This window comes from Tiliqua scincoides, chromosome 4, assembly GCF_035046505.1.
Source record: "Tiliqua scincoides isolate rTilSci1 chromosome 4, rTilSci1.hap2, whole genome shotgun sequence".
Taxonomy (NCBI): Eukaryota; Metazoa; Chordata; class Lepidosauria; order Squamata; family Scincidae; genus Tiliqua; species Tiliqua scincoides.
In genome coordinates this window covers 11,434,127-11,444,921 of record NC_089824.1, presented here as the reverse complement: position 1 = coordinate 11,444,921, position 10,795 = coordinate 11,434,127, and the positions used below count along the sequence as shown (strand labels likewise).

At 46.5% G+C, this 10,795-nt stretch overlaps 1 protein-coding gene across 1 annotated transcript in view; it reads right to left on the bottom strand.

Annotated features, from left to right (window-relative positions):
* Positions 1 to 6,420: 6,420 nt before the first annotated feature.
* The window catches only part of ADCY8 (adenylate cyclase 8), a 132,494-nt gene continuing 128,119 nt past the window's right edge, over positions 6,421 to 10,795 (bottom strand). The window contains exons 16-18 of the mRNA XM_066623677.1: positions 9,920 to 10,012; positions 8,464 to 8,578; positions 6,421 to 6,908 (exon numbers count right to left, since the gene is read on the bottom strand). Of these exons, the coding sequence (XP_066479774.1) occupies positions 6,421 to 6,908; positions 8,464 to 8,578; positions 9,920 to 10,012 (696 nt within the window). The remainder of the gene's footprint in view (positions 6,909 to 8,463; positions 8,579 to 9,919; positions 10,013 to 10,795) is intronic.

Sequence of the window (10,795 nt, the reverse complement as noted above, 5' to 3'; positions counted from 1 at the left end):
TTTGTGTTGTGGTCCAAGTGAGTTTGGTCCCCATACAGCATTTTTAAAAAAAAGCATTGTGGAATTCTATCCTTTGGTTCTGTGTCCCCCCCTCCCCCTCCAAGGATGGATTCCATAGTGCATTTGAATGTCTAGCTTGGCCCTAAATAGGATATTGTCAAATATTATAATGACCCTTAACATTACTTCTAACAATTACAGGAAATAATGAAATAGCAGAATGTTCATGACCTCTACATTGCATCTCCTTGGTTCTTACGAGTCTTACAAGTGTCATCCTAAGATTGTGCTGGGCCAGTGCAAGGCTGCTGGCCCTTGCACTGGCCTGGGGGAGTCGCAAATGTGCCATGAAGCACATTTGCGCCTCCTTGAATGCCAGCTGGGCTGGCTCATGTATCTGGCCTCTGTTACGAGAGACGGAGGTGGTTCTGCACTGGCCGAGTTTGGTTACTGTGGGTGTGCAACGGGAGAGCAGGGCCACGATCTGGCACTTGTGCTGGATTCAGACCCCATTCCCGGGCAGCCCAGGGCAGCTCTGGGCTGCCCAGATCTGTGCCACCTCTTTAGGTGGCACAGATCCAAGTAGATCCATTGGCGCTGCAGTGGCTCTCCCTGGAGTAAGGGGAAGCGATTCCCTTTGCCCAATACTGAGCTGCTTTTAGACCCAAACTCAAGCTGGATACAGGGCAGGCCTACCGGCCTCCCCGTTCAGCGCATGTTAGGATTGCAATGCCCAAGTCTTTCCCTGCCTAAAGGCCGCCTTACCACTTGGACACATGGCAGTAATCAGGAAATTGCACTTTCTGGTTCCTGACACATGATGAGCTAGTGCTGGGGTCTCCAAACGTTTTGGCCAGAGGGCTGCATCAAATATCTGGCAGGTGTTGAGGACCGGAAAAAAAATTTAAATATAAAATGTATATAAATAAATCTGAGATGGAACTTAGATGAGTGAATAAATGAATGAATAGGCTCATTTATTCAACCTCTCTGGTCCTTCAAACCAGACACAACCCTCCAGACGCAACCAGAGCACAGTTCTAGTCATGTTTGGCCAAGTGGGCCAGAGGCTTTCAGGGGACAAGAGGCTGGCTGCAGGCTGAATAGAGGCTCGCCACAGGCCGCATCTGGCCCCCGGGCCAGGGTTTGGAGACTCCTGAGCTAGTGGAATGTGCTTGCTGCCAAGCATATAAATAATTTCCAGCATTTAATATAAAAAAGGCATGGATGTGTTTGATAGCACCCTGATTTTCATTATAAAGGTTCACTTTGAGAGGCCCAGCCTCTTCAGATTTGCAATCATTATACATTTTCCAGAATGCTGGATTTGTTAACTCTGCAATTGAATGCTCTGCCCTGATACAAAACCAAGAGTGAGATGCATTTTTTTCTGGTTAAAGAAGCATTTAGAAAAGGCAAATTGTCCTACAATAGGTTAGCAACAGCTCAAAATGTTCCTCAGTTTCTGCAGGATGTGAAATGGCAGACTGGGCTCTGCATATACCCTTTAATGTTCATGTGCACCAGCTATAAGATGCGTCCACCTTTCATTTAAACTTCTGGGTGAAGGGACTGAACCCTGAAGAATGACAACTCTAGGAACAGACACTAAGGACGCAATCCTAACCAACTTTCTGGTACTGGAATAGCTGTGCCAGTGGGGTATGTGCTTCATCCTGCAGTTGGGGGGCAGTCATGGAGGCCTCCTCAAGGTACGGCAATGTTAGATTGCGCTCAAAGGGTGCAATCCTAACCCCTTATTGCACCCTTAGGGCGCAATCCTAACCCCTTATGTCAGCGCTTTCCAGCACTGACATAAGGGTTATGCAGCTCTGAGGTCAGGGAATAAACATTCACTTACTATGAGGAGGTCTCCGTGAGTGACACCCAACTGCAGGATGCAGTACACACCCCCTGGCACCGCTATGCCAGTGCTGGAAAGCACTGATGTAAGGGGTTAGGATTGCGCCCTAAGTGTTGTAGCAAGGCAGCCCCAAAAGGCAATAACTGGGACAAAATGGGGACTGATTTTTCTGAGGTAACCGAAAACTGAGCATATCTCTGGTAAATATGAACATTTGGACCACATGACCTTGAATTCAGCTTTTGGAATATCACTATGAACCCTCGCCATCATAACGGAAGTGGTGTGCAAAGCTGAAGACGTACCCAGTCCCTGGCTGGATACTAACCTAAACAGGGTTTTCAAGTACTGCACCAATTTTCCTAATAATTGTGTGAATCTGCTGTAAGCTGTAGGATGGCCACATACAACATAGGCAAAGTCTTTTGTAGTGCTGGAAGCTCCCTGAGGCATCTCCCTGAGGCATCTGGTGGGCCACTGTAAGATACAGGAAGCTGGACTAAATGGGCTTTTGGCCTGATCCAGGGGGGCTCTTCTTATGCTCTTATATTCTTAAGCTGGAGGACAGATGGAGCCTGCTTATAGCATGGCCAAGCCCACCTTTCTGCTTCCCTGTGCCTCATTGCAGTGGTATCTGATCCCTGGCTCAGCAGACTGGATAAGGTACACCAAGTATGGAGGGGTACTGGGGAATGGCTTTAGCTCAGCAGTACAACACTTGCTGGGCATCCAAAAAGGTTAAATCCACAGCTTATAGCAGTGTTTCTCAAGTAGTGGTAAGGGAACCACCAGTGGTACTTGAGGTGGTGTCTGGTGTACTTGCAGGACCCCTGGACTCTTGTTACCCAACAGCGAGTTTAGGAATAGGACACAACGAATCACTAGTAGGAGACTCAGCTCAGCGGGCAGCGCTTCAAAGCATGCTTTTCCATGCTCAAAACGGTCCCTCCGGCCACCCTGAGTCTCTTACTGGTGTTTGTCATGTCACATCTGGGCTCCCAACCCAGCAATAACTGACAATGATGTCACCACTAGTAACTTCTGGTGGTAGTTCAAATAGGTGGACCACGAAAAGTGGTACTGTGGAGGACAAATGTTGAGAAACACTGGCTTAAAGGATACCACCCTGCAGTGCACAGGAAATTCTACCTGGACCAGTTACATAAGAACATAAGAACAGCCCCACTGGATCAGGCCATAGGCCCATCTAGTCCAGCTTCCCGTATCTCACAGCGGCCCACCAAATGCCCCAGTTGGTAGCTGGGGCTCTGCAGGATCAGGCCCATAAGTGGTGTCTTAGAGGGATCAGTGGCAAGTACTTGGTCCAGGTCAAGTAGAAGCCAAAGTACAGAGCAATGAATAGAGGGAACAGAGGCAGGTGTGCAGCCAAGGTCAAGCAGAGGGTCATAAGAACATAAGAACAGCCCCACTGGATCAGGCCATAGGCCCATCTAGTCCAGCTTCCTGTATCTCACAGCGGCCCACCAAATGCCCCAGGGAGCACACCAGATAACAAGAGACCTGCAAGGCTTCCTGGGAATTGTAGTTAAGAACATAAGAACAGCCCCACTGGATCAGGCCATAGGCCCATCTAGTCCAGCTTCCCGTATCTCACAGCGGCCCACCAAATGCCCCAGGGAGCACACCAGATAACGAGACCTGCAAGGCCTCCTGGGAATTGTAGTTTAAGAACATAAGAACAGCCCCACTAGATCAGACCATAGGCCCATCTAGTCCAGCTTCTTGTATCTCATAGTGGCCCACCAAATGCCTCAGGGAGCACACAAGACAGCTAGAGAACTGCAGCCTGGTGCCCTCCCTTGGTTGCCCAGAAAGTAATGCACCACATTTTTTTTCTTCAACAATTATTTATTGAACACAATGAAACTTACACACAAGAAAGAATGATGTTTCTTCTACACTCCCTATTTTTCCACGTAATCTCCGTCCAGTTCTATGGCCTTCCTCCAGCGAGACACAAGGGCATGTATGCCCTGTCGGTACCACTCCTTGTTCTGGTCATGAAGCCATTTCTGCACTGTGCGAATCACCTCTTCGTCATCCTCAAAACGTCTTCCGCGATTGGCATCCTTTAATGGCCCAAACAAGTGGAAGTCTGAGGGAGCTAGGTCAGGGCTGTAGGGTGGATGGGGTAACGCAGTCCAACCCTGTTTAGTGATGTGTTCCGAAGTCCTCAAACTTGTGTGAGGCTGAGTGTTATCATGTTGAATCAAACATTCACCTGGGTTGTTATGGCGCCGAAGTCGCTGGAAGCGCTTCTTGAGTTTGGTTAATGTCTTCACATAAGCTTCAGAATTAATGGTGCTGCCTCTTGGCATCACATCAATGAGTATGACGCCCTCACAGTCCCAAAACACAGTGATCATGACCTTACCGGCAGAAGCAGTTGCTTTGAATTTTTTCTTCTGTGGAGATTGAGGATGACGCCACTCCATTGACTGTCGTTTTGTTTCGGGCTCAAAATGGTGAACCCAGGTTTCATCACCTGTCACAATCCTGGACAAGAACGCTTCCCCCTCATCTTCAAAACGTTTCATCAACTCAGAAGAAATGTTTTTTCTGAGAGATTTGTGGTCCACCGTAAGACAGCGCGGAACCCATTGTGCACACACTTTTGAGTAATCAAGGGCATGGATGATTGCATCCACACTTCCTTTGCTGATTGACAGCTTCAGCGCCAATTGCCTAGTCGTTATGTGTCGGTCCTCGTGAATGAGCACATCAGCAAGTTGTGTCTTGTCAGGTGTGACAGCCGTGGATGGCCGGCCCGAACGCTGCAAATCTTGGAGCTCTGCCGAACCGCCTTCTAATGGCCTCTGTGCCCAGTGACTAACCGTACTTCTGTTGACTGCAGATTCTCCATAAACTGTACACAAACGTTTGTGAATGTTCCCACAGTTTCTTTCTCTGCAGTGAGAAGTTCAATGACGACACGCTGCTTGTAACGTACATAACTTACAGACGCCATTTCGAAACACTGCTGCAGCTACGCTATCTGTCTGAAGAAACCAAAAATTTATGTGCGCACTCCTGAAAATTCAAATAATGTATAACTAAAGTTTCGCATTCGTACCATTACTGTAGGCTGAGAAAAAAAATGTGGTGCATTACTTTCTGGGCGACCCTAGTAGTCCATTTCTAAAATCCAGAGGTTGCACATACTCATTATGGCTTGTAACCCGTAATGGATTTTTCCTCCAGAAACTTGTCCAATCCCTTTTTATAGGCATCTAGGCCAGATGCCATCACCACATACTGTGGCGAGGAGTTCCACAGACAAACTACATGCTGAGTAAAGAAATATTTTCTCTTGTCTGTTCTAACTCTCCCAACACTCAATTTTAGTGGCTGTCCCCTGGTTCTGGTGTTATGTGAGAGTGTAAAGAGCATCTCCCTATCCACTCTGTCCATCCCCTGCATAATTTTGTATGTCTCAATCGTGTCCCCCCTCAGGCGCCTCTTTTCTAGGCTGAAGAGGCCCAAACGCCATAGCCTTTCCTCATAAGAAAGGTACCCAGTCAAGATCCAGAAGGTAGCAGCTCATGGCAAGGTAGTAGAGGCTATGCCTCTAGTGACAAGTTGCCCAGACTGAGGAGCCAAGCTCTCATTCACTGTACAGAAACAGGACTACCCAAGAAATAGAAATAGGACTATAGGACTAACAGAAATAGGACTATCCAAGCCCCCACTGGCTTCTTAGATCACCTGGTCCAGTTGGCTTGATTAGCAGCAGTATTCATGTCTGTCCATTATCTGTGTGGTGTTGCAGTACAGGAGGCTAGACCAATAGCTCCTTCTGCCTAAAGCTGCCCTGGTCATGCACAGTCAGATAATAGTAATATCCCTGGCATTTGTAGACCAGTTTTTGACTGTGCAGTATTATCTTGATGTCATTTTTATGATCCTAAGGTGGCAGGCAGCCCAATCTTATCGGGCTTACTCCTTGCTCTCTAGCCTTAGCACCTGCTCTGGGTGTCATAAAAAGTGTTGTAAGGCACTCCCAGAGCTTTTCCGGCCCCATAGAATACAGCCATGGCCATTTCAGTGCCCCTGTCTTCCTGTGCACTGGGGAAGCATAGGATTGGGCCTTAAGTCTTATAATTCCCACTGAATCTTCCTTAAGGCCACTGAATGAGTTCATGGAATGGGAAAAAGTCCTGATTGGCAGCTCAGTGTCCGAGCCACTGTGCCACACCTGCTGCTAGACTCGATTATTCAAGGTCCCTGGCATCCTACAGATCTCTAGATTGATTGTTGCACATTCCACAAAATTGTTTTAAACTTGACTTCCGTGAAAAAGACTGGCCACTAACAGAATGGGCCCTCCCACATCTCATCTCATCCCACCAAAGTTTCTTGATGCCTGTCAATTGGCACCATAACCCATGACCCTCTGTGGAGAGGGGGGTATGTGTAGTGCAGGCGGAATGAAGGAACAGCAACTGATTCTAAAAAAAATTAAACCATATTTTTATTTATATATTATATATAAAAGAAATTAAAAAAAGGAATGAAACACAAAGAAAGATGCAGGTTTATGGCAACTCAGTTTTGTCGGCACCCTCTGCCTGGGCTGCTGATTCTGGCCCACCGGAGGATAGCAAAGTCCGCCGGTTGTAGTGGCCCTTGATGATCCCGGAGTTATTGTTCTCATTCAGAATTTGCTTCTGTTTTTGCCTGTTAAGAGACTGTACAAGCCCTAATACGACAGCAGCTAAGGAGTACTGCCCAGTCAGTTTCCTGGGTTGCAAGATCAAAGGGTTCGGTTGTACTCTTCCCAGAAGAAAATAGGTTTTGATTTTTCCTTCCTGCTCACTGATGCCCTTCACGTAGATCTCCCCTCGGTAGTCGAAGGCAAATCCGCGGTCCTTCAGAATGAGATACGTTTCCTCAGGCACTTGCATTCTGCCACTAATCCCGGTGCTGTCCATTCGGCTAGCTAAGTTAACAGTTTTGCCCCAGATGTCGTACTGGGGCTTCTTAGCACCAATAACGCCCGCGACGACAGAGCCGTGGCTGATACCTAGAAGGAAAAGAGAGAAGAGACTTCTAGAAGAGCCATCGTGTTCGTCCTCTACAGCAACAGCCTGCAAAACGTCTTGTGGCACAATAAAGACAAGGAGAGCCTACCTCACCAGATGTGTGAAGGGGACAGTGAAGGTGTCATAGAGATGCAATCAGTGACATAGCTGGGGGGGTGCAAAGCACTAAGTTTTGCAGGGAGCCTTACTATAGTGTGCAAGTGACCCTCCCTCTCCCTTTTGGAGTCAGGCTTTCATCTCCATTTTGCTACCCCTGCCTGGAATGGCTCCAAAGGGGAGAGGGGCCCCTTGCATGCTGCAGTGAGCCTTCCTGCAAAAATTAGTGCTTTGCACTCCCTCTAGCTATGCCACTGGGTGCAGTATCTACATAGGTCTTCTGGGGCCTGAGATTTGCAAGCTTAAAGAATGAGTGAAGCATGAGTTGCTATGAATGAGTCAGTTCAAAAGAAAGAAAACAAGATGTGGGGCGACCCTTGGAGACAGTGAAGGGGAGGCTCAAGAGCAGGTGCTTTCCAAGAACAGTCATAGTTCAGCTCTTCTGCAGCTTATCCTGAAAGCCCTGCCACTCCTCCAGCTGGGCAGAGGGAGAGGGGAAGAGCTGTGGCATGCTAGTTCCTGCACAGACCACCATTGTTGAGTGACATGCTTATATCTCTCGGAGGCCAGTGAATTTGGAGAGGCACACAGGGAGACTGTGAACATGAGGCACTCATCAGGATCAATTGCAGTGCGGCCATTGCTGCAGCTACTTGACTATAACACCAGTTGCACTGCAAGTGACTACTGCTGGAAGCTTTGCCACTTCTCCACTTAGGCAGAGAGGGAAAGAAGGAAGTGATATGCAAAGGTAAATGGGAGAGGGATTTACACGGGTTAACTGGAAAGATGCAATGGTCTACATATGTGAGAAGGAACCAGTGGCATCTCTAGGGTTTGCATCACCTGGTTCAGGAGGCCAGCATGTCACCCCCATAATGGACCTCCTCCCATGCAATGGGCAGGGCAATGCCTCAGGCGGTGGGCATGGTGATGGTTTTTTTTTGGCAATAACTTTTAATAGACATATTTCAACGTGGTTTGTTTCAATGCATTCTGCATGAAACCTGCATGAAATCGCACATCAAATGATGTAACAAAATACCATCATTTGTGCGATGTAATTCAAAAGTACCAAGATTTAAGAAAAATTTGGGCAGTAGTGGTGTCACTCCCCTGTCCATGTCACCTGGTGAGGCCTGCACTGCCGCCCCCCCGCACCTCCCGGCGACTCCGCTGGAAGGAACCAAGGTATGCATGAAATGTAGGTTGGGTTTCTTATATCATCTAGAATTTGGAAAAAAAATGCCAGCATATGTTAGAGATTTACATCACTTTAATGCTAATTCATATATGCCTATCAACATATGGTTGACATGTAATAAAGCTGTTATTTATTGGAGAATTTTATTACGATTTACTATGGAGAGAGAGAGATTCCATAAGGGATATATGGCTGTATTTGGGTGACCAGTTTTAGTATATTCAGCTTGTACCTACCAATGCGGAGTTCAAAGTTGTTAAACGAATGCTTGTTGATCTCTTGAATGCTTTCATTCAGGGCAATGGAGAAATCTGCCAGGGCACACAAATGGCCCCATTTGTCTTCACATTGCTGGGGAATAAATTAAAGAGAATCAAACTATTATATGACAAGAGAGCAGTGATCCTTCATCAAAGAGGGTTCTACCTCCGCACCCCACTGGAGCCCCAACTTGAAGACTGATCATATTACTGGCTAGGTAGGCCTCTTCTGTTTATGGTGCAAAATACCCTGCTTTGAAATATGAAGGACTTGTGTGTGAACATAAGAACCACCACAGAAGAAAAAGAAAATAGTCTGAGGAAGTGCTATATTGTTGTATCGTTAGAGCCAAAAGGTCTTAGCCTGATCACTGCCTACATGAGTTTGTCTGGGATCCTCATGTAAACTGAGTTTTTCAAAAGCAGAGAGGGACAGGGCACAATAATTAAATGACCAAGGCTGCAATGCTAACCACACTTTCCTAAGAGTAAGCCCCACTGAACAAAATAGGATTTACTTCTGAGTAGACCTGGTTAGGACTGTGCCCTAGGAAAGATAATAAAAGCCTATCTAGCTTGTTTTGGATATACCCTACCTGACTTTCTCCGGCAAGATGAATGAGGGTATTATAAAAACAGGACAAACTAGTGTTTGGCATTTCTTGGTGTTTCTCAGGCATCTGGCAATGTGCACTTACACAATGCACATGCGCCCACACACAAATTAACATGTATCAGGGCAGGGATTGACCAGTGGGCACAATTTCATTCTCTTCCTATATGCCTGTATGTGCGTCTCCCTGCTGATGCCAGGGTGTTGGGAGGCCTTGGGCAAAGTCCTGCATTGGGTCTCCAAGGCACACCTATCCTGCCTGCTCCTGGGTGGCATAAAATAATAATAATAATAATAATAATAATAATAATAATAATAATAATAATAATAATAAAACTTTATTTTTATCCCGCCCTTCTCCCAAAAAGGGACCCAGGGCGGCTAACATATAAAACAGATTAAAACATAATTTCACAAACAGATAAAAACATATTAAAAAACACATTAGCAGAACCCATAAAAACAGTAGTCAGAAGAGTCAGAATAAAAGAGCATAAAACAGCAGTTCTTAGAGGAATCGGGCCTGTAAAAAGCAACTAAAAATATATATAAAAGATGTTAATAAAAGGCATTACCATGGCCACTGGTACTGAGGGTTTAACGTATGTCCCAGCTAGATGAACTCTCTGATGGGCATGTGCCCTCGGTCAGTGTCCTACCTGACCAATGCTCCTCTATGTTTACCCCAATGCCTGGTATCTACAGCGGTCTGGCTCTGGATGCCCAGGTGATGCGGATAGAGAGTCTGTTGACATGAGGCATGGCTACCTAATACACTCTTCTCCCTCCCTTATGAATCAGCATCATAAGCTCTCTTACCTGTTTTTCAGGAGATAATCCCGATACAGCCATGTACGTGCTGCCAATGGTTTTAATTTTTTCAATGTCTTGAAATCTTTCTTCACCTAGTAACTAAAAGCAAGAGAGATCCTGTGAACTTTCCTCTTAAAAAAAGTTTTCAAATCAAATTAGACAGAACTGCAACTCCCAAACACTTCCAGAGGAGGTGGCATGTTAGCGGGTACCGGCAAAAATGACAAAGGTTTTTGTGGCACCTTAAAGACACAGTCACATCCACTTCCTGTATTCACATATCGGCCCTCTAACCCATTTCCTGGTAGTGCTTCCTGCTTTGCAGTACTTTGCAGACAGCACAGCGACAACCAAACACAGGAGATAGTGACAGAGGGCTGCAATCAGACACAAATAAGTCATTTGTTATTGTTCAGACAGAGAAGAGGAGCAATACACAAAGTAGCTGGCAGTGCCTAAATGTTAAGGCCAGCCGTTATAGTGGAGGGTCCAGTCTGACTCAGCTGAGCCCATCTTATGCCACCTACTTTGTGGTTCCCTTAAGGCAGTGGTTCCCAAACTTACCCCGATCATGGTGCCCCTGCAGCATCTTCTTCTCAGTTCGGCCAGTGCTCACCATCTTGGATCTCACAAAATCTCACAAGATCCAAGACGGCAGTGCCAAAATCTCACAATATTTCATGAGATTCAAGATGGCACCACCCAGAAGAACAGGAAGTGGATGTGCCTGTGTCTTTAAGGCTGTGGTTCCCAAACTGTGAGCTGTAGCTCCCTGGGAGCTGTGGAAACCAGCCAGGGGAGCCGTGGAATCCTTGCAAAAAACCCACCACCCTATGCAATGCATAATGGATTGTAGCCCTAATGGGGAGCCATGGTAAATCA